This window comes from Catharus ustulatus, chromosome 1 (assembly GCF_009819885.2).
Source record: "Catharus ustulatus isolate bCatUst1 chromosome 1, bCatUst1.pri.v2, whole genome shotgun sequence".
Lineage (NCBI taxonomy): Eukaryota > Metazoa > Chordata > Aves > Passeriformes > Turdidae > Catharus > Catharus ustulatus.
The window spans coordinates 45,591,848-45,615,805 of record NC_046221.1 but is presented as its reverse complement, the minus strand read 5'-3'; the positions used below and the strand labels follow the sequence as shown (position 1 = coordinate 45,615,805).

The window sequence follows — 23,958 nt, the reverse complement described above, 5'->3', positions numbered from 1 at the left end:
TGATACCCTGGCTTGGATTTTCAGTGTACAGTAAAAGGATGTAACCTGAATGCAGGCAGAACTGCAGTTTCTTTCCTGCACCTTCAGCTTTTCCAGAAGTTTAGTATAGACTTAAAAAGTCTTTAAAAGACTTTATAAAGTTCTGTTGGCATGCTTGGATTAATGATTCTGCTGGTTTACATGTTGCAAAATTAATCACATTGAATTAACAGTGCACTTAAGTCCTTCAGCATTATTTGAATTAGATTTCATACTACTGAGCTGATGGTGTTGTGACACAACAGAGCACACTCATCATTTCCATGTGGGTGCTGTGTGCAGAGTGGAGGCGTAGCTTAGTCTTCATATATATTTGTACTGTGAAAATAAAAAGTCTACTTGGTGGGAAATGGAGAGTCGACATTCTTAATCCAACCCCCTCCAACTATCATGAAAAATCCTGAAAGGAAATTAAAAAATCAAACTAAAGCCTGATATTCTTTATTTTTATTATAATTTTAACAACATGAGTAAATTGAAATCTGTAAGCAAAGCAATTACATGAAGAGGGTCTAATAAAGTTGTTCAAGCTACAACCTACTTTGATTGTTGAATCAAACTGAATAAAGCAGGCTGCTTTGATGGGTTTTTAGCTTCCACGAACATAATTGGCAGTGACATCTTTTGCTTTAATGGCAATGGTCTTCTGTGGGCTGGAAGTTTCATAATCAGCTAAAAGTAAAAAAAAAAGATAAAAATTGGTCACTACTACAAACAGGAAAATTGCTCAACCAAGTCCTATCCTTAGTTCAGCAGGTGAAATCTCACCAGCTTCAGCAAGATTTGATTATTTTAAAATTCTCCCTGGCCTGAGCAGAAGAACAAGTCAAAATCTGTGGATCAGATTCTTAGAGGTTCTGTGACTAAGGGTGATTAAGGATTTCAGAAAAACCTAACCAAGCACCCCAACCACTGCAAAAGTGTTTACAGGTTATTCCCAGAAGAAAAATCTTAAGAATTGGAACCACATTTCTTCACAAAAGGTACAGTCACTGGTCCAGAGTCCATCCTTAGACTTCAGGGGGAACTTACAAGCTTAGAAAGGGAGTTTTCCTAGGATCATAGCGATAATATTTGGACTGTGTTGAGGGAGGGATAGCATAATGTATTCAAATCAAGAAACAACAACGCATCTGCTTTGCAGACACTAATGTAACCCCTGGTAGCTTTTTAATGTCACATCTCAAACCTTCAAAGAAGTGAAACTCATGGCATGTTCCCAAACCATGTCCTTCTGTGGTAGTGCTGGAAACCACCCATCTCCAATACATTGGGAATCTCTGTTTGATGGGATTTGGTGTGTTCTTCCCCTTTGTCAGCTTCTCCAAACCTCACCATCTACCAGCTAGCCATATGAAACATGAGAAGGACCCCAGTCTTCCTGCTTCAGCAACCTCACAACCCCTTCCCATGGAGCATGTTCTCCATCCTTTTAAGAACAAGTACCTGCTTTGCTCTCCATCCAGGAGGCAATGATATGCAGCAATGTCTTTCTCCAGCTGTTGTTTGCTAGTCAGCAGATTTTCACGATCCCTCTGCTGCTGCTCGGTTTCTACTTTGATTTCTCCCATCTCTGCCTCCAGCTTGGAAATGACAGAGCCTAGGTTCTGCAGTTCGATGTCGTGCCAGTGCTTGGCGTCATATAAAGAATTCTCTAGACCCCTCTTCTGCAAGGGAGGACAGCAGACAATAAATCAGTTATTTTCCATATGCTTTATAGTGAATTTTATTCAGGTTTGGCCAATATCTCTACTGACTGTATATATTTTGAGAATTCCTTTCTTTAGCTACCTTGATATTTGGTATTATCATTACAAAAGTTGAAGTACTTTTACAAGGTGCAGATATTCCTCATATTGTCTAGTATTACACTACCAAGCAATCTCAGTGAGACTGAGTATGAATATACTGAAGATAGAAATTTGGAGCCTAGTTGTCAAATGTGGTACACTTAGAGCACCATTTCAATCAAGAGAAGCTCAGAAATGTTTGGCTTCTCTGGAAACAGGATCTGGCGGAAAATGGGATTCATTCTTAACTCTGCATCCCAAGACAGGAATGTTCCCCTCAGAAGGTTGAGTTTGCAGAGACTATACCCACTGAAAACCCAGAATTCCTTACCAAGGTTCTCAAAGATTCAGTTTCTGCTTGCAGGCTCTGTATTTTGCAGGCAGTTTCGTGAAACTCGGTTCTGAGGCCCTCCACCAGCTCTTCCTCCTGGGTTCGCACGGCAGTCGTTGTCTCAGCCTGTTGCTGGTGAAAGAAGGCAACTGTCATCACAACCTACGCAAGTTATAGCTTAGCTTCGTTACATACCAAACTGGCAGTAATATTTTCACAGTTTATGGCAATTCTGACTCCAAGTTTGATTCCTTTATTAAATCCCTTGGTTGAACAATTCTGGATACTTCTTAGTGTCAAAATCATCATATTTTCTAGGCATTTACTGTAAAATGGCTTATGCATACAAGCGTATTTCTGTTATCCATGTCAAAAACAGCTGCTCAGAAGTCATACTTGTATGTTTAAAATTATCTTTAAAAAGAAAACATTGCTTTAATTGTTCATTTTATAGCCATACTATAATATTTCTTAAAAAGTTGTGTGTCTTCAGAACTATTCACATGTTAATTTTGCACTTAAGATTCTATAAGTCAGACAGCAAGTCATATCACAGGGGTAAAAACAAAAATTCTGTTAATTAAGTCATAAGTTAATTATGCTATTTCCTGCTCTTGTGGCTTAGGGGGTTTTATATGTGTTTTGTTCAGGTTCCTTGAAGATAGGTGAAGGAAAAAGTACATTAGTAAAAATAGAATTTCTATACTTTCTAATAAGGGCCAAGATCAAGGTTTTTTAGCCCAGAGCTCTGAGGTCTCTAGAAAATACAATTCTTCAGTCAAAACCTACATTTCTTGCAGTTGATGCTAAAATTAAACTATGCAAAATGCTTCCATCGCACTCTGAAACTTCATCTTGACCCTGTTCTACTTTTCTGATTATGCATTCTTGTATTTTAAAAGTAAGATCACATTTTTAAAAATATAGGACCATGCATCAAAAATAGGGTTTTTTTTGGTACTACTTATGTGAACCCCACACCTTGCACATTGTGAATGAAATAACTTTAGTGGAAAAAGGTCATTTAAATACCAGTTAAGTCTCAAACAGAAATTTAGAATCAAGAACCTGTGTTGCAGAGGGCTGAATTTAAATCCAAGCACCAGACCTGTCCTTTCCAGCAAATTGCACAGATCCTTTGTTTTTTGGAAGTGCTTGGGGCTTGTGCTTCAGAGACACATAATTCTACCTGACTATTCCTGGTGAACCAGTAATCATGGACCTACCACTCTTCAGTAAATTGTGTCTCCTAAATTGTGTTGGGAGTGTAGTCTGCACCTTCTTAGGCTATGAGGTCTGCAAATGCCTCTTTTAGTGCCTTTGCATTTATATTTATAGCCTACACCCATTACCTGAAGCCTGGATTTCACATTTACTCTACCTGTAAATCCAGCTTGCCCTCACTGCAGGTGGCATTGAAACCCTTCCAGGAGCTACCTGAAACTGTGCCCCTGACCTTAGTGGTGTGAACAATATAACAGGTAGATGGAGTAGATGGAGATGGCTTTATCAGGTCCTAAACACTGAAGAGGACACAGCAAGTGAGCACACACTGAATGCACTCTAAAGCTTTTGGGACACACAAGGTTTCCCCACCCTCCTTTACAGGATTACCAGCCCCAAGTGTCCACATGTAGGGTGCTGCTGGGAATGATACTTGGCCTCAGCTTTGGGGTTCCTTCTGTGGAGAAGTGCAGAAGTAGTCTGTGTGTCCTGTTCACTAGGCAGTACCTGTTTTCTGGGGAGACTTTTCCTGTTCCCGAGGTGCTCCATGAGGGAGAGGCTATACGTGTGGTGACCACAAACAACTAGATTAATGGACAGAGAGGATGAAATAATCTTCCTAAGTCTTTATCATGTTGGTGCTTGAGTTTCCTAGGAATCTGTGGATTTCAAATGTTTGTACAGTTCCAAGCCAAACATTGTGTATGAGTGCAGAATCCCTCATTAGTCTGTTTTTCATGAAATGCAGAAAATGAAAGAATGATTAGGAATGGAACACCAACATCCAGAGTTGGCCAGCATAGTATCTAAAGAAAGAAAGTTACTTTGAAAAGCTCTTGAGAGTTCTGGGAAAGTTTTAGCAAAGTAGCAAAAAAGGGAGAAACAACTGGCATAACTCACAAGACTTTTCAGAAGCTTTTATGAGGACAAGAGAGAAAGCTGTGTAATTGTGTGCTCAGGGCAGGCCATTTCCATGGATCAACAGCTGGTCAAGAGACAGAAAATGAGGAGGAAAATTAAGGTCTCATTCCATTAAGACAGAAGCTTAATAGCTTGATGTCTCAAGGTCTGCTTGGGACATTGGGAATGAAGCATGGGCTAGAAGGATTTATGGATAACATAAATCCTAGCTAGAAGGATTTATGGATAACAGAAAATCATGCAGATTAACAATGAGCAGGGGTGGATGTGTGGAATCAAAGTACATGAATGAACAGCACATCACTAAGTAAAGCATCTTTCCAGAGAAAAATATTAAATAGCAGGCATGTCTTGCAAGGGTTTGAATCACTTGTGTCAATTCGGGGAAAGATTTTAACCGCTACAGATGAAAAAGTGCACAGGTGAAACCAATGGACTTGGGTTTTGAGGTTACTCATCTAAAAAAGGCCAGTGTAAAACCCCATAGGTATGCATTTAAATTGGTATGTTTTGGTGCCCAAATATCCTTGACAAATCTAGCCAAGACTGCTAATCTAGTCACAAGACAAAGCAAATGAGGCAAGGTAATTAATCAGAAAATAATAAAAACATTGCCTTCATGTCTAAGTCAGTGCTAGGACATCATTTGAAACACCTGAGCACCTGGTCTGAGCTCGTCACAGGTACACTAGAGAGTAGGTGCAGAAAAAGGAAATTAAAATATTAGGGACCAAGGAAAACCTCACAAGAGGGACACTGAAAAAAATGGTAATGAAGAGCAAAGGAGTGCAGGGAACTGCTCTCCTTCATGTGATGTCACGAAAGAGTAAGGGCAAGTTTTTCACTGTGTGGATAACCAAATGGCACAACCACAAAAGATGATATAAAACCACTAGCTTAGTTAATAACACCTAAACTCTTTTCATCTGTATACATAGTAGTAATTTGAATCCACCTGTGTCTGTAGGAGATAAAAGACACAAAACTGCATAATCTGGGTTTATTTGTGGAAAAAATCTGCCTAGAATGTGTTACCAGAACCTGTGCAGAACCAAAACTGATCGTTCCAGAAATCTGTGATATTCTGCTTCTTTGTTCCATTAAAAAACCAAACCAAAACAGGAACAAATGAAACTAGTAAGAGCTTAGGCTAAGATGGCTGAGTAGGGTTGGGTTGGATATCAAAGACATGATAGAGCAGTTACTAGAAGCTGTCAATTTTCACCCCAAATGATAAGTCTAAGCAGCTAAAAGACCAGATATTGAAGGTTTGAAAGAAATAGGAAGAAAGAAGTTTTAAGGGTGTTTTGGTGCAGGAGGAGAAGGGGGAAGAACAAGCAGGACAGGCAAGTGAAAACACTGAAGAATTTGGTGCCATCAGCTAATTTTGCTGAAACCTGGCAGTGGGTCAGGAATGGATTATTCTGGGGAAAGCTCAAGAGGCTGCTGAGGATGCCCTGGCTTTTCAGGGCTGTGTGTCCTTTGTATGGAGGCACTCTCCAGGCTCATGTAGTTTTTACTAGCTTCACTCACTTCCTCTGGCCTGTATGAGGTGAAAATCAGGTCCCAAAGACTAACTTTATGAAAACTTTGCTTAATAAGTCTGGCATTCTCACAAACTTGATGGAACCTCTGGGATAAACCCCTCTGTTTGCCTTCTTGTACGTTTCCTAGCAATTTTGGTATCACTCTTGTCATGGAATTTTCTTCTTTATTTTGAAAATTAGCTCACAGCTTGCACGTATGTTTGCAAACATATTTCTTGGTTTTGTTTTTTCTTGCTGTTTGCCTTTGATACCCCCTACACCTCTCATGGTAGCTGTTTACCTTGGAACAGAGGGGATATGTTTATATGGTTTTGCTAAGTATTTTGACAGTGCTGGTGCAGTTATGATTTCACAGAATTACATATGCTGAGTTGGAAGGAACCCTCAAGGGTCATTGTGTCCAGCTTCTGGCTCTGCATAGGACCATCCCCAACAATCACACTATGTGCTCAAGAGCATTGTCCAAAAGCTTCTTGAACTTTTTCAGGCTGGTGCTGCGACCATTTCCCTGGGGAGCCTGTTCCACAGCCCAACCACCCTCTGGGTGAAGAACCATTTTCTAACATCCAACCTAAACTTCCCCTGACACAACTTCAGGTAATACCCTTGGTGACTTGTCACTGGCCACCACAGAGAAGAGATCAGTTCCTGCCCCTCCTTCTCCCCTCACAAGGAAGTTGCAGACTGTAATGAGGTCTCCCTTCAGTCTTCTCTTCTCCAGACTGAACAAACCAAGTGACCTCAGGCACTCCTCACCAGGATTCCCCTCAAGGCCTTTCACCATCTTCACTGTTCTCCTGATTTACTCTGTCATGCTCTGCTGCAAGAGACAACTCAGAACAAGATGGCTTCTAACATATAGGATCATCCACTGAACTTAATGCCTCAGCTGTGCAAAAATACTTGCTTCAGCCAGACACTTTGGAAAATGAATGATCCTTCATGACAGAGAAAAAGCTGCATTAAAGGCTGTCTCAGACAGTCTTGGGAGAGGAAAATCCCTATTTAAAGGGAATGGCTGTTATCATCACTTTTCACTTCAAAGTTAATATCTAGTTGTCCCACTTCTGCTAAAGGAAACAATATCGGGGAGAAACCAACAAGGAGTCCATAGTGCAGAGGGCAGTGTGTTTTGCCCTTCTTATTTATAGACCCCTGTAAATTATTAAGTGGAGGAACAGTCCTAGTAAGAAGCATAAAAACAGTGTCTTATCCTACACAGAATGTATCAACTGATTAGGTTTGTTTTCCTTAGCCAACATTTGACAGTGCTGGTGCAGTTATGATTTCACAGAATTACATATGCTGAGTTGGAAGGAACCCACAAGGGTCATTGGATACCACATATACCTGGTATATGAGCAGGACTATTTCCACCAATGTTTAACTCTGTGCATCCCAAGAAAGCCTTTATATTTATAAGTGCATTCTCCTTTGGACTTGGACCAAAATACTTTAGATTCTTAACATCTTTTCTGTTTCAAAAAACCCCAGAAAACACCCGATCCTCAAAGATATTGCAAAATATTAGAGAGAATTTGTGTTTGCTTGGTAAGATGTGATGTTGGAGTGGGTTACAGGGTGCTGACCTTGGTACGGAGCAGGGCACCTGTCTCAGCACGATTCTTTTCAATGTCTCTCTCCCAGTGGATTCTGATTTTTTCCAGAATGTCATCCAAACCACTTCCCAGGGGAACATCAAGTTCTTCCAGCTGAGATCCAGCAAGCTGCTTGTATAATACCTTCACATCCTTGAACAAAAATAACAAACATAAAGAAAGTGAACTGGACAATTGAATAGTATCTTCAGAGAAGCTCAAGGAAGAGCTCTTTTGGTGCCATAAACAGAGAGAGTAATTCCATTTGGTCCCAAAAAGTATCTTTACATTAATGATTTAGTGTACTGAAGGGTTTCTTTTTCAGATGTGGATTTGCCTTGCTTCTGAATGGGGTCTCTTCCTGCAGATCTAGGGTACTGGAAGAGTTTTCCCCTCAGTGAAAGGAGACTGAAGCCCTGCCCCAAGGTAGTGCCTGAAGCAGCCCTCTCAACATGGTCAAGTTTCTCCGGCAGCCAGTGCTTGACATGTGCACAATGTGCAGCTGGGACTCAAAATCTCTACATATATTGCCAGTAAAGCTGCAGTGTGGACCTTGGGCCAAGGAACTAACAGCTTACAGGATATCAAAAACTCTTCCCTTGCTGCTGCACCATGCAGGATCATGGGCCTGCATCTAGTGGAAGATACAAGATGTGCAAAGCAGCAGGAGCTCTACAGCCTTGCAGCTTGTGTGAGACAAGTGTACGGTTTATGCATGTGCATGTTAGATGATTCTCCTCTGTGACAGTATTCTGTTCCTTCTTTACATTTAAGTGCTCCAAAAACGTGTAACCAATAGAGAATTAGCAGGTCTAGAATTGCACACTTAAAGGTAGCACATCAGTTGTACATCACATTCAGGAACACAATAATTAATGAAATTTCACATGTATCTTAACTGTCTGGCACTTCAATCCTTTTATATCAACCTGTTTATCTGTGTTATTGGCAAAAAAAAAAAAATAAAAGTAGCATAAAAGCATCTCAGAATTATATTTGTAAGCAATGGCTCCTGACAGTGACAATACTGGAAAAAATAGTTGGGAATTATGTGAATTATGAACCTGCAAGAATGCAAACCTCAAAATATGCCCACTCCAAGTTCACAAAAGCTTCCAAAGGACTTGGCATGGATTTGCTAGTGGGAGCACCAGTGGAAAGGTTTGAATTAGTTCAGGAAAGTCCTTGAGGCTTTATTGTGCCCGAGCTCAGCAATAGTTGCTTCTAGCCTTTATTCTGTGACTACTCTTAAGCAGCTTCCCCTGGTGCTGCTCCCATGGGAAAAACAGGCCTATGCTGAAGTGGTTCTGCAAATGGTCAGCTACTCCCAAAAGGTAAAGAAAAGAGCATCTTTCCACTCTGAAAGGGCTCCTTGCTGGCTACATGAGTATCAAGATGGACAGGTGTTGTTCCCATTATGCCATAGCTGCAGACAGAGAACAGCAGCAGCATCAGCTTTTTGGTTTCAATGCATTACTTGGAAGTTTAAAGAGGATCCTGTTTATTTCTATTTTCTCTTTACTCTCTTATCTAAAACAACTTCCATCTTCTCCTGCCATGATGAAGCCACTAATTATTTTCTGCAAAATGCCAGCCTTGGAATTAGACTGATTCAAGTAGGGAGCTGGTGATGCAATGTCATCTTGGCAAGCCAGCATTGCTGAAATCCTGTAGTTGAAGGAGCAACTGTTAAGAAACATAAGGTAAAATAGTACCTTGCTTTCATGAGCCTCTCAAGATAGAGCTTTAATTGAATCACAATTCAAGCTCTAACTTACTTTTGAGGCACCAGCACAGTTGCCTGCTGTCCCTTATGAGAGATTAGTAACAACTCCATATTCAAGTCCCCATGAATAAAGATGCTGATTTGTGTTCAATCCTGAAATCCCTGCTGAAGGAAGTAAACTACCTTCACTCAAATATGTTGGTGAATGCAGTGAGTAAGTGGGAAGGTGTTGCAAAATTGGGTAGTATGGGCTTCTCTTCTGGCTGCCTGTCTATGGTGGTGCATCCTCTCTACCCATTCAGGCCTCTCTGTGGGTTCAGGAATTCTTTCTAGATCCCACCTTTAATCAATCAATGTCTCCTGGGCAATTAAGCTTCCTTTGAGTTTATCAGAAACACTGTCTATTCCTAGGAGCTTCTGTTACCTGACGAAGGGGACAAGATAGTCAGCTATCCTAGCATAACCTTAGAACATTATTTGCCGAATCATAGCCCAAGTGGAGCAATATTTTTGTTACCAGACTTCTGAGAAAACTCCAGTAATTACCATCTTGGATTACAGCCAGGATGGAGGTTGACAGATGACTGGAGCCAATCATCTTGGGACTCTATAAACAGTAGTCCTGAGTGAGGCCCTTTGAGGTCTCCTGGACTGTACTGGGCTGTGAGCAGCAATCTCCCTCATACTGGGACACCTCGGAGCTAACAACAAGTTTGCAATACTCAATACTTGTTGCCAAATGCTGATGATGGGTCCTGGGATATCCCCACTACTCCTCAAGGCTCAGGTCTCACCTGTTGAGAGATGCAGAAGCATCTGACTTGAATATTGCACTGAACTTGAGGGAAATTTTTAACAGACACCTTTGTGCAAACTTATTCATGTCTGTTTGTGTGACTGTGTGCATTGGTTTAAACACCCTACAGCAAGTATAGAATGAATAGTAGTATCCCAGATCTACAGTTAAGCTACTGCTGTGCTTAGAGGAAATCCTATTGGATCATTTTGTAAATGTTAAATTAGTCAGTGATCAGGTGCTGGCAAATCCTTTAGCTATAAACCATTGACCAAGTCTGAGGTAAAGTTTGTACTCAGCTGCACTCCATCAGGAGTTTAGAAAGCAAGGGGGTCTGCTCTGAACCTCATGACTCAATGGGATGGACTCCCCTAACCTTTTTGAACCTTTATCCTTTCGCACCTCTACCCTCTGCATCCCTGATTTCCATGTAAACCATTCTAGGTTGATTCTAATCTAATTTTCCTTTGTGAGCTTCATTATACAGTAAGTAATAAAATGAACCTTGCCATCGAAGTTAAACTGCACTTTCACATCTCATATTAAACCTCCTTTTGCCAGCACCTTTGATGATTCTTTAGAGCCACTCCTTCATGCCACTGTCCCTGTGACTTGCTTCAATGTTGTGCTTCTCAAGAGAGACTAAATTTTGGGAACCGAGCACCTTGTTAAGCAGGGTATTTTCTTAAGAACCTGGTTAATGCTCAACATTAGTGCAGCAGGACCAGAGCTGGTGCCCTGCACATGCACTTTCTTTTTCCATCAGACCTCACTGCTGAGATGCCCACATACATGATTGTGCAACCCCTTGACCATCATGTGGTGTCTGACAACAAATGAAGGGATGGCATCTGTTCCATGTCACATTTATCAAATAACAAAGGGTTAACACCTACATGTAAGTAATTTGATACTGTCTCAGGGGTTAGTCCTCCGAGTTAAAAGAGAAGGAAGAAATAGGAGTAGGTTTCAGGGAAATCCCCCCACCCAGACATGGCAGGTGGAGTTTATAATGTTTGCTTTGCACTAAATGTATGATACCAACCAGATGAAACAGGCACACATTGGCTTTGCAGTGTCCTGAGTCTGGACTTACTTCTTCATGATTCTTTGACAGCAAAGTTAGTTCTTCCTTCATGCTTTCTATCTGACTCTCCAGATCCATTTTAGTTAAATTAGCATCATCAATCACTTTATATAGGGAATTAATTTCATCTTCCACTGCCTTTCTGAATGGCTGCTCATTTTCATACCTGCAGAGAGAAAAAAAGAAGCCAAACTTCAACACAGCACAGCTCAGCAAGTAAGAACTGTCTTTTTCTGAACCACATTATTTCTGCTAATTAGTGAATGTGTCCCAGACAGGCACAGAAACACAGACAGTATACTTTGCTTCACCTTGTCTCTTCATACTTGAAGTGAACTGCCTGAAGTGCCCTGTCATTAATTCAGTGTAAGAAAACAGGCCAAGTTAGCAGTATGTGCTATGGTGGTTATCAGCTTGATAGGATTCCAGAAAAAGCATTGAGAAGCTCATGGTTTCTTGCTAGGTCAGATATTTATATACAGTTACACCATGGGTGGCTTTGTCTCAGTTGTCATGGCTGTAAAATGAGAATACCTACTCACTTGTCTACAAAAAAAAAACCTTTTAGAGCAATGGTTAAAGAAAAAACATGCACACCAAGCATTACTTCTAACAGACAAGCTGATGGAAGTCCGGTCTATGTTCTAGGGCTCTGGCCCATCCCTAAGACCAAATCCCAGTAGTATAAAAATAAAGAGGAAATTTCTGTGGTTGGTTTGTCAGCTAGAATTGCTGTTGGAACAAACGGCTCATTTCCACACCATGGCTGTAATGGTAGGGAAATTTTGGCAAGTAGTTTCTATCCCACAGCACTGCTTGCTGCATTGCTCTTGTTTGTACCTTTTTGGTTTAGGCTTTCCATTGAAAATGTGGATTGCATTGTGAGTTCCTTGGGTTGGAGACATTTGTGCCAAACCTGTCCAACCTGGGGACCTGGTGGCCAGGAAGATTAGACAAGAGGGGCTGTCAAGTTAGTTGGGAACTGTTGGGAGCCTGCTTCATAAACACTTTGCTTCTTGATAACCACCTTTTTTGCTGGAGTTTAAAGTTTGCGAGAGTGGCAGCTGATCCCAGGAGCTTTAACTATCCAGTAGATTGATTCAACATTGTTTTTGTTATGTAGACTGCTTGTCCAAGTCACCTGACACTTCTTACCAGTATTTTTGTAAAACTGCATAAAACGTGAATGTAACTTGCTGGATAGAAAGCCAAATTAGTATCTCCAAGTTGAACCTTTCTGAAATAAAAGGTAAACTTAAGAATGATTAACACATTTTGATAGAGAAGAACTTTAAGGGATGATAAAACCATAGGATATAAAAATAATTAGTTCGACGTATGTTTTTTGTGTCAGAGCTTGCAGAAAGCTATTTGTAAATGAATGAGACCATTATGAGTAAAAAAAAGCTAGAAGGATCATGTCTCCTGACTAAAATCTTAAGAGCTTCATGCACTCATTCACATGACTATCAGGCTTTTCAAACAGAAAGACAATAAAAAAGTAGTTTGCTAGTGTTTTAAATCTTCCTTTATTACTTATTTTGTCCAGTAAACAAAAGGAAAATCAGCTCAGCCCATTTCTCTTTTCTTTCTAGCATTTCAACCCTGATGTCTGTAGTGGTGCAGGTTTTGCTTTGCGGCTGTAGCAGAATAATTGTTGCTTCCAAAAATACTTGGTTTTGGTACTGCAGTACTGAAAATTACAACTGAAAAGCACATGGAAGTTCACCTTTATAAAATGTCAACCCTGTTTTGAATGAATACTGACTTCTCAGTGAGAGACCAATGTCTGTGTTAAGAATAGCTTAGGTCATTTTGCTTGTGCTTGTGCACATTTTTGTTACTATGAATCTTCAAAATATTCCAAAATAATATTAGCACCATCATTATTTTTCTCCTAAATCAAGGTGTTGAATATTAATATGCAACTTAAAAAGCAAGCGCATTCTACTCCCTAGCATTACATCCCTACAAATTAAGTGTTCACAAAGGCAAAGTTTAAAGAAAGTGGCCAGCTGGGTGCCACCACAGGACTACCTGTCTTTAAAGTCTTCAGCACAGGCTTGAATATTCTCGGTGTGCAGCATAAGACGAGCATTTTCAAGGACTGCTTCACCCACCTAGAAGAAAGATACAACAGAGCTCAACCAGTGAAGAGCTTCAGCACGTGTATCTTAAGCAGATATATAGCTCTGATTCTGAAAATAACCCTTTATCCTAGGGCTGTTCAAGCGACACAATCCAGATAACTTAATCAATTATTTTTTTACATATAAGTTCATAAATTCTCTGCAAATAGGCCATAATTTGTCGTCAAACTGCTCATTCCTCCTAAGCTCTCATCTTCTTTATTCTGATCACCAGCTCTTTGCAAGGGGCAAAATTCATTGCTGTGCTCAAGGTATTTTCATCATTTAAGTCCCACTTATATTTTCTAGATACAATTTAAGCAGCACTTATGCAGTTCCTATTCTACTTCCCATATCAGCAGTCCTCTTCAAAGTCGTCCTCCTCAGGGAGCCATGGAATACTTGTTGCTCATGCCGCCTGCGAGCCCTCCTCAGCTCCCAGAGCGTCGTTTTCTTTCTCCTATGGGATCCTCTAGGCTCTTGCGATAGATATGAGACCTGAGAAGCCTTCAAAGATTATTACACTGATTGGAAAGATTGTGCAAATCAGACTGTGGTATCATTACTATGGCTCTGGGGTGTATCTCTTAGCATCCAAGAGACACTTGAGGGGTAAGGAAACCTGAAAGGCTTGTGACTTAGCGGCTTGTTGTGATTCAGAAAGGTTATATAAAATGACAAGAAGGAAAATAAGACCACTGCCTGCCCTGGAATCACATGTGCACTGAGCTGTGGAGGCAAGCAAAGACATGAAGAAGAATTCAGTACCAGGCTTAGTGTGATCACCTCTGCAAGTAACTGTCTGGGAGTTCCAGTCACCAGATGATCCAAGCTGTCCCTCTGGAAAAGCTAAACTGAAGATTTCTTTGGTCTTTTTCAGGAGACACCCATGAAGATTTGCAGTTAAAACTAAATCACCTCATGAATAGGATCAGATTTTTAAGCTGGCCAGCAGAGTTCTTGTAGCAGAAAAATCTTTCCTTAGATAATTAAGTCTGTAACTAAGATTGCAAATCACCCAAAGCATTCGGCATTCACCTTTTTCCAAGGTGAAACGCTCCATGCAGTGGAGAAACATCGAGGCTGCATCTAGACAAGTTATCTCCAGTGGATCTCAAGTGGGATTGTTGCCCTGTGTTCCCATCCACCTTGAGGCTACCTTGGGGTAGCATTTCTAGGTGGCAATTAACACTTACCCTCATGGAGAGTGGCTTACTGCTCCGAATGTCTTACAGATGTTTGGACCAACAAATGTGTAATGCCTGAAGGCATCTGATAAGAAATGTGGAGAAATAACCTGTTCCTTCAATATTCATTATGTCCATAATAAATCAGGAAGTTAAAAGCACTCTACATCATCTCAATCTGATGAAGAACAAGAGTTTAAAAAGTGGTTTTCTTAATTCTCACCTACTGTTAAGAAGAAACAGGGAAGGTGGCTGGGGCTGGAGCTTGTTTCACACCATTGCATGGGGAACCTATTTTTCGTTAATAACTGTGGAATTCCAAACAATATGATAGAGGAATAGGCCATCTCAGAGACATCCAGTTCTAACACATTTAATGAAAATAGCATCTGGAGAGAGGAGAGAGGTTCTGTAAGTACTGCTGCTTGGGGGGTGGAGGGGGAAAGCCCCGGTTTCAGCATGGGAAAAATGGGGAGTGCAGCAAAAGCACAGGAGTCAAAGACATCACGAAAGACACAGGTGTGGGCAAAGAGATGGTCCCTCACTACACACCAGCCAGCCCTGTTGTGCAGTACGTAAGTACAGTAGAATTCTATGTGCTCATTTGCACACAGAACTGGCTGCTCTTCATTGCTCAACTCCTTATTTCCTTCTTCCTGATTTTTTGCAGCCCGACTTTACCAGCACTATCCTAACTCCCCAAACCCTAGGTTATCCATCTGTGGCATTTCAGAGCAGCTGAGCAGAGCTGGGACTTTGAGGACATGCTGCTCTTCTGTCCTTAGGTTCCCTTGCACCAGGACACCTGAGTTTCTCCTGAAGGATGGAGAATTGGCATTTAGTCAGCACAGAAGTAGAGGGACTTCTTTGACACAAACTCTGAAGTCTTGGTTGCTTTATTTTTCTACCTTTTTATTCTTTTTTTTTTTTTCCCTACAGAAGATATTTTGTCTTCCTGACAAGTCATACATGTGTGGATCTTCACAGAAGCTGTTATTTTTTATTTTCCTGACTTAAGGAGCAGAAATGCTGCCCTGTGATTTGCCCTGTCCTGTTGAAACAAACCTGTTTGGCTCCAGCAGAGATCACACGCAGTTACAACATCTGACCTAAAGTCTGACAAAAACGTATGGTTTTGAGTGAACTGGGGACATCCTGAGCAAAAGTAACATTAAATCCTGTGAGCTGCACACTGTCACTCAGAGGCATGTTAATAGCAAATGTTAATAGAGGCTGAATCCAGTGTGAAAGGCTTTGGGGCTTTTTGAACTGCTGCTGCCTGGATTTCTGCATCTATATGGAGACAGGTTTTTTAAAGTGTTTTTCATTAGTAGTTTTGTGGATTTCTTGAGGCATTTAAGGTGACTTTTACCTACCCCACAGTGGATGTCTTTACCGTACTCCTGAGGATTCAGTCAACACCTCAACTCTCCTCTTCATAGACCAACAGCTAAAGCCAAGGGCTCAGTGAGAAAGTCCACAGCTTTCCAAAACTGCACAAATCCCTGAACTCTGCCATGTAAGTAAAAATGGTACAGAAAACCCCCCAAACTAATGTTTGGAAGACTTCAGGGATGACTTGCAGTGGAAACCTTCTGGAAATCACCTATGCACCCTTTAGATCTGAGAGTGAACTTGAACAGTAAGTAATTAGACTGTAGTTTCTAATACTGTCTAACATGGTACAAACCATAATTTCCTGAGAGATTCCCTCTGATTTGCATGAGCTGTGAAAGTCCTTTCCTAGGCTCTAGAAGAAGAGATCTAAGTCTTCCATCTAGTGGCTCTTTTGTTTGATTTAATTCTCCTATTAATCAACAGCAAACACACAGTATTAGTGAGAGATTTGTGGCCACTTTGCTGACACACATGCTAAAATACATGATGCAGCAGTTCAGGAAACACCCTTCTTTGTGTCCGTTGGGAATGAGAGGCCTTGCAATGCTGCAAGCACTCAGACATTACCTCCTCTGCTTGTAAAGCAGAGGACAGTGCTGTCCTGCTTCACCAAACTTCTGGGAGGCTTAAGTCACTGATGCTCATGAGGCACTCAAAGAGCCAAAATGGGAAGAGTTAAAAAAATGCAAATATTATTACTAATAATAGCCCCTTTCAGTCACACATTGTCTTCCAACACTCTCTAATGTTCTGTGATGCACATACACCTTTTGATCACTATTTTTTTCAGCTCTTGAATTAACAGTGAATATTCATGGTATTAAACACCTTAACTACAAAGCAGCAACAATTTTCTTTGATTTCATTGCGATTTTATGGACATGAAAATGCAGTGTTAATTTTTTGGAAGAAAAGTCTCATCAAAATCTGCATCAATATGCTGGCCCATTTGCTGGGTTACAGCTGGCATTCAAGGATCAAATAGCTGCTTCAAGGGAGTGGGCAGATGCCAGACTTGATAAAGTGTGAAGTGATACACACACTTACAGGGAGAATTTACTCCTTATCCCTGGTGACTAGCAACTTCTGATTTTTAACAGAGATTTGTTCAAGTTTGGCAGGGTAAGATTTACTATGCCTTTCAAATTCTTAGCTGTGCTTTATCTGTGGCTTTGTATACTTTTGCTATTCTTACAAATGTCTGAATCCTTTCTGACTGCTACTAAATTCATGGCCTCAGGTGTGACCTGTGATAATGAATCTCATGGTTTAATTATTCATGTAATGGAAACTTCTTTGGCTTTTAAGTTCACTCCAGCAAAGCAAATGCCTCCATGGGGAAAGATCAGAAGATGTCAATCTAGTCTTTACTTCCACACAAGCAAGGAAATAGTTGATACCAGACCATTGCCTCCAACACATTTTAATTCACAACTAAAATCAGGCTAAAAGCCTGCAGCCGGCTGCCAAGTGATAAACTCTTAATGGTCTTGGTTATGCTTTCTATGTTGAGCCCTTTCTCAGACCCCGAAGGAGGAAACCTCAAAAGCGGCAAGAGCAGCATTTGTTGCATTGCCTCAGGAAAGATAATACCTGGAGAGAGGCTGGTATTGATGGCTCCTTTGCTGATTCCTGCTGCATCCAGGGAAATTCAACTTCATGTATACTTCAAATATTTCATAAGTATACAGGACTGCATCAAAGAATGCCTGGTTCTCAAAGCAGGAGATACCTCAAAGAAATGATCTGTAAAACTGTAATGTTGCCTAAGCACAAGGAGAAAACAGCTGCCTGTGAAGGCAGCCCAAATTTATGCTGTGGGAGGTGGCTGAGAGAACATGCTTAAAACTAATTCACTGCCCTCCACTGCAGGGCAGTTGATCAAGCTTTGTGCCATTTTGTGTGAGTTTGTTGTACCCTTAGATGAGTAGCAGAGTTCTATTTCAGCCATTTACAGACACTGATCATGCACTGTGTTGTGCTAGAGTGCGTCACAAGTAACACTCAGCAGCTCTTCTGACCCTGCACCAAAAAACTTAGTGAATGTGAGCCCAAAGGGCAATTCCTCAGGCTGTTAGACCTGTGTATTCTCCAGACTTAATATTCACACTGAGTAAATGCTGGTAGAAAGGCCAAGTGCAAATTAAAGTAGCTCTATAGAAAAACTCTGGAGGTCTTTTGAGTGCTCCCAACCACGCACAGGGTGTCATGATTAGTCACAGCAGTGATACAATTAGTCCAGGATGTTGATTCCTTCTTCTGCTTTTGTGTTTACTGCTGTGATCTGAACTGCACTATGTGTCATCTCATAGACAAAATGAGACATAACTCATAACATAGACAAAACTCTGTGTCTCCCATGTAGATGTGATTGAACAGTCATGGAGGCTGAGCTACCCTCCTCTCTCTGTAAACTCACTCAGATTGTTTCAAGCATCCACTTGTCCCAAGTGCTGCCCTGTTCCCTGGGAAGGAATTGCCATTGCAAACAGACTCTTATTCTGCAGAAGAGATGCATTTGTTTAGAGATCGAATTTTCTCCATGAAGATGAGGATGAAGCCTGGAGAAGAAGGGGTAGACACAGGGTAAAATTTGTATTTCTGTCATGATATTGTAATTCTGTCACATGAATTCCTCTTGGCAAGGGTTTATAATTTCTCTCTTTTCCTGCAAAAATCTTCTCACTTTATGCCTGTCCCAATTAGTGTGTGTCCACCTGCTCTGCTAAAAGCCAGTTGTCCAGGCAGATAATTAACCCTGTGAGCTGGATAGTGGCTTTCCATCATTCAGCTCCCACCAGTAATCCCCTGCTGCAGCCATAGCTCTGACAATTGCAAGGAAACATGAGCAGTTTTTCCTGAGGGACCCTGTACTCACACACACCCTCTGAGTCACTCGCTGACATGTTTTTTCCCTTAGCTCTGTGTTTGGGACATATGCTGGCACCAAGCTGTTTTTGCTGGCAATGCAACTACCCAAAATTTGGGATGCTGGAGCACATCCCAGGAAGGGCAGGAGGGAAATGGGACTTTGGGTCTGCTGGGGTCTCTCCTGTGCCAGTGCAGAGATGGGCCTGTCACATTTGTGATTCTGAGACCAGGAGACTCCTTTGTGGCCATGTCCTTGTCTTCTCATTAGCAGGGCAAGAGGAAAGGGCTCCTGCTAAGACTCCCTCCTAACTGTGTGTTTTTCTTTGCTGATTCTTGTTCAAAAACTGTTCCTATCGTGGGTGCTTGGGGTAAATTAGGTGCTTGCTCAAGTGATTTTTTTCCCCAAAACTTTCACAGTTGCTTTATGCAAATGGCACCAAGGGGTTTTACGGCTGCCAGACATCTCTCCCTGCTGGACTCATGGGCCTGGTCAGGAATCGAAATGAGTGCTCAGATTTTACAAGAAACTGAAAATGGGGTATGCCCCTCTTTAGGAAATCAAGGTGGATGTAGACATCTGCAGAAAATCTGAATATATTTACAAAAATTACATTTAGGAAGGTATCTGCCAGGTGTCTCTCATTTCCAATACCTTGCTCCTGAATGCCTTTTACTTTTCCGTTTGGTACGTGTTGTGACAGGAGGGTTCTGACTTTGTGTGATTTCAGCTGTTTCTGGAGCAACTGATTTTGACATTATTTTAATAAATGTGATGGTTTTCATGTTGATGCTGGTGTAGTTTTGCCAGTTAGCTCCAGGATGAATAAGTTAATTCGTGTTTGGGCTGGATAGGGTCCTACTTTCATTTTTGGTTAAATGCTTAATAAAAAAAGCAAAGAAATCTCTTAATCAGAATTGTACATAACAGCTTGGATCACATCCGTGAAAGACAAAACCCACTAAGTGATGCCTCTTTTATTGATTTCATTGAAGCAATTCAGAAAATTTTATGTGTTCTCTAATGCGTTTTGATTGTTTAAATAGATATGGATGATGCTAGTCTTTTTATATTCTTTTCTGTGATGCTCCCAAATGCTTTCACTACATGGCTTTATTTTTCTGATTTTCATATAGGAAGAGCCCAATAGTCAGGCTGGATTTCATTATGAGATGCTCTTATTCAAGAGAGGCAAAGGCAAGGATGTCTACAAAGAAAGGTTGAAAGGAAAGCAATTTGGATGAAAAATTATTGCATGAGCAGGTTAATCTGCACTGTAATGTTGGGGGTTTATGTAATGAAAAATCAAACAGTCCTTCCTAAAGTACCTATGGTCCCACATTTTTGGTCTTGACCATAAATCCTAATAGGATTTACAGTGAAGTCTACAACTACAAAATGGGTCACTGGTCTGGAGAACACGGGATGGTGGCTGCCAAGGATTAATTCCCTATTCCCTATCAAAGTCCCTGTCTTTCCCAGTGAGACAATAGGTTCAAGGAGATGGCTTTTTGTACCCCAGATTCAGAGCACTCCTTCACTACATCAGCTTCTCCCTTAGGAAGCAAGAAAGTCATTTACTGATACTAAAAGGTAGCAACTTTAAAAGCTGGTGCTTAACTGGGTGTTTCTGCTGACAAGATCTTTGTACGACAGCTTATACACTCTGAACATTCAGAGTTCAAGCAACGTTTGTAGCGTTCTGGGAGAAGACCTGCCTTAAAAATGCAAAGTAAGACTGGCCAGCCCAAGTTAAAATGCGCAATTGTCTCAGGCAACTTAAAGTTGGCTTTCAGACTTTTTGAAGACACCGTGATGGCATTTTCTGCTCCTGCTGCTGGGAGGAGGTGTGAGAGATGCCAGACTCCAGTTCTCTAGAATCCTGTCTGCTCCCACTGGCTGGGAGCTGGGAAGCCAGGCTTGTGTGGTGCACCAAGACCTCAGCAGACAGAGTCCTGTGCCTGCTGCAAGCAGGACATCAGCCTGCCAGGCCTTGCTGGCCAGCGAAAGGAACTCCATGTGGTCAATGCAGACACCATTTCACACCCCCACAATAAACATTCGTGCCGCATGAAGAAGGTGGGAGTAAGGGATTGTGGGGTGATGGCAAAGGAAAGGAAGGCAGTCACTCATTTGTAGTCATGCAATTATCATTTTTAAATAAATAGAGCTTTTGAAAATGTTATTAAGCCAACAAGAGAATAAAGTAAAAATCTGAATTGCTCATTTGGAAAAAAAAAAGAGTGCTTGTAATGACATCATGTTGAGAGATAACCTAATTCAGTCCTAGCAGGTTTCTTTCAATAATTTTGATACTCAGTGTAATAACCGCAGATGTAGAAAAAAGGGGGGAGAAAAAGGAAAAAAAAACCCGCCGCCCATTCTAATCAGCCCAGTCTTCGGCGCCTTGGGGTGCATTTCAATCTCTCCCATGTGCACGATGCCTGAGGCAATTCTCCTGCTTAATAGGCGTAGTAATGCTCATTATCATGAAGATGGATTTTGCACCCTCTGTCTGGGGCACCGCGCCTTGCCATCGGACGGCGTGGAGGAGCAGCCTGGTCCCTGTCCGCCTGGAGCTGCCCATGCCCCTCGCAGCTCCCTCCCTCCCTCCCTGCGCTCCCCCGCTGCCGGCAGCGCTCACCTGGTGGTAAATCGCCTCCCAGTTCTCCCGCAGCGCTCCCCAGCTGCCCACGCTGGCCGCCTTCTTGTCCAGGTAGACTCTGATGTGCTCCTCCAGCTCCTGGTTGACCTGCTCGAGAGCTCGCACCTTCTCGATGTACTCCACCAAGCAGCCATTCAGGCTTTCGTAGGAGAGACCCCTGCCCTTATCCAGCCCCGGGGCCAGGGGCACGGCGGCGGCGGAGCTGCGGAGACCCTGGAGGAAGACGCTGCTGATGCCCAGGGCTCTACGGGACACTCGGGTGCCCAGGCTGCTCACGCCGCCGGTGGGGACGGTGCCCACGTAGACGCCGGGGGGTCTGGACAGGCTCCCTCCACCTCCGACGCTCACCCGGCGGCCGGGCGGCCCCGAGCTCTCCGCCGTGGAGGTAGAGGGCTGCTGCCCCAGGAAGGACGACCGGCGCCTCGGCAAGGGCATGTTGTCGCTCCAGCCTGCCGAGCACCGCCGCTCAGCCCGGCCGCCTGGCCCCGCTCTGGCGGCAGGGATGTGCCGAGCCCAGCAGGTTGGGGCTCGGAGGGATTTCGGCTTTGTGCGACGGCTTTCTGGAAGGGGGGCTTTGTGCTGCCTGGGAGCACCCGCCACATTGTCCGGCGGCTGCTGGGTCAGCAGTCCCATTGCAGGGGAAATCTCCGTGCTGCTGCTGCTGCAAATGTGGCAGATGAAAAACACAATGGTGTTTACAGGGACAGCGGGACGGGGATTCAGTACAACGTACGTGTTAAAATACCAGCAGTGTTTTCTACGCTGACACCCGGATGATTTCCTACTCTTATAGCCACAGGTATCCAGATATGTATTGCAAATGCATCTGCTTCTCACACCAGTGCTTGCTCCAGACATAGTCCACTTCAGCAAGGCATTTCCTAACTTGCCAAAACCCAAACCTCTGTGGAGTCAACTGGGCCACTGCTGAGCAGAGCCAAGCCAGCCTTTTGCCACTGCAGAGCTTCGAATGCTCCCTTGGGTCTGCTGCAGCTTCTGGGTTTCTCTGCAATTTGGCTTCACCGCCCACCCAAGGCATATTGACCCAATCCCAGTACATTTTTTAGGGAAAGCACCCTCATGTTCACCACTTCTCAGTCAGTTCAACTTCACATAATCAATTGCACTTTGTCTGTTCAAGAAGGGCCTGTTTCATTTCTTTGCTGAGACAACTGTGAATTGCAAGACAAGGGTAAAACAATCCTAGAGACATTGAAGGGAAAGGGGGAGATTTTCCCTGCTCTGCTTTTCATGTCACTATTCTTTAGCTACTAGCAATCAGGTGGGTAGTTCATAGCTAATAAGTAGGATGTGTTCCTGGTACAGTGTGATCCTTCACAATACAATGTTAGGTCTGGCTTTTTCTATATACACACAGGGATACCTCACAGCCAGGATGCTGTTCCAGTGTAGAACCACCGTGTGCACATCTTTGTAGGCACGATTGTAATGTGCTGATGTTGGGCATTGCCCTAATGCAATGTAGGTTTGTGCAGGGGCAGTGGTGAGTCTTTGGCGAGACAGGATACAATCAGAAATCCCTGTCTTCTACTGGTGCCTAATCCTGGCTCACTGGGTTGATGGCTGGAGTTTGTTTCGCTTGTTTTTTTGAGAATTGCAAGACTGCTTACAGTCAGGTCACCATTTCCAGGTTGGGTGATGACTGGAAACAGCGCAGCATCTCTCAGCTTTGCAAATACTTCTGGCTAGTTTAGGTATTCTGCCTTTAGATTACCAAGCAAACTGTGCTGGCTAAATGAGAAGCATCCTCCAGTATTTCTTACACAGTATTTTCAGTGTGATTGCTCTGTATCAAATTAGAAAATCTCCCTTGCAAAAGTAATACCATGTACAGAAAACAAGTGTAATAATATGGTCTGTTTTTTGAAGAACTGAATTCAGTTTTCGGTAACCTTGTTCCCTCTGTCCACTTCCCTCTTTAAATAAAAACAAAGATCCTTGTGGGATTGTTTTTGCTCTTAGCATTACCCTCAGGGAATTTTTACTCTCCTATCAAACAGTGATTTCTAGGAGGCTGTTTAGTGATCATGAGGATCAGAGGTATCATACTGCATAGCATTTATCCCACAGTGAAAAAATATACTCCCAAAGTGCCCTTCCATGTCCATACACAGCCTTGTCATCCTGCCTGCCCCATCACCTCATGAGAAAGCCCTGCCCTCTCTGATGCTGAGCTGAGAAACAAATATCCAGGAGAGTCCCTGTAACATTACAATCTTCCAGTTTCTGGAAGCCTGTAGTCCACATTCGGGTTTGTGCCTCATCACAGCAGAAGTGCTTGTGTGGGATGAGGAGAAAGGAGGAACAATGAGGCCTCTGTGGCTCCCTGAGCCAAGCCTGGGTCTAAGTCCAGCCATCATTTAGTAAAGTTGTCACATTGCTCTGACCAACAGCAGCCACTGGAATGCTGCTGGCAAGTGGGAACAGCTGGACCAGATGTGCCACTGCTGTAAGTCTCTTTTCTAGTACCAGCTGTGGCTCACCTTGAACAAGGCATATGGTTAACGATGCTGCACTAACCTTGTCCTGCTCAAACTTCCCTTTCATGCAGCCAAGCATTAAACCTGAGCAGCCGATGGCAGGGAGCAGCCAGCTGGAGCAGGGGCTAAGCTGCCTGTCACAGCCTGCTT

At 42.6% G+C, this 23,958-nt stretch overlaps 1 protein-coding gene across 1 annotated transcript; it reads right to left on the bottom strand.

Annotated features, from left to right (window-relative positions):
- Window positions 1-460: 460 nt before the first annotated feature.
- BFSP2 (beaded filament structural protein 2) lies at window positions 461-23,220 on the bottom strand. The gene is made up of 7 exons (XM_033051937.1): window positions 21,287-23,220; window positions 13,097-13,179; window positions 11,069-11,225; window positions 7,442-7,603; window positions 2,161-2,292; window positions 1,486-1,706; window positions 461-711 (listed from the first exon to the last, which is right to left on the bottom strand). Exons 1-7 carry the CDS (start codon window positions 22,163-22,165, stop codon window positions 708-710), a joined length of 1,638 nt encoding a protein of 545 aa, XP_032907828.1. The 5' UTR covers window positions 22,166-23,220; the 3' UTR covers window positions 461-707.
- Between the last annotated feature and the right edge of the window lie 738 nt (window positions 23,221-23,958).

Excerpts from the sequence above, each read along its gene's own strand:
- BFSP2 (XM_033051937.1), bottom strand. The coding sequence starts at position 22,165 with ATGTCTGGAGCAAGCACTGGTGTGAGAAGCAGATGCATTTGCAATACA. Across the intron at positions 13,180-21,286 it reads GGGAGGCGATTTACCACCAG|GTGGGTGAAGCAGTCCTTGA; the intron begins GTGAGCGCTGCC and ends TCTTTCTTCTAG. Across the intron at positions 2,293-7,441 it reads GTGCCCTGCTCCGTACCAAG|CAACAGGCTGAGACAACGAC; the intron begins GTCAGCACCCTG and ends TTCTTTCACCAG.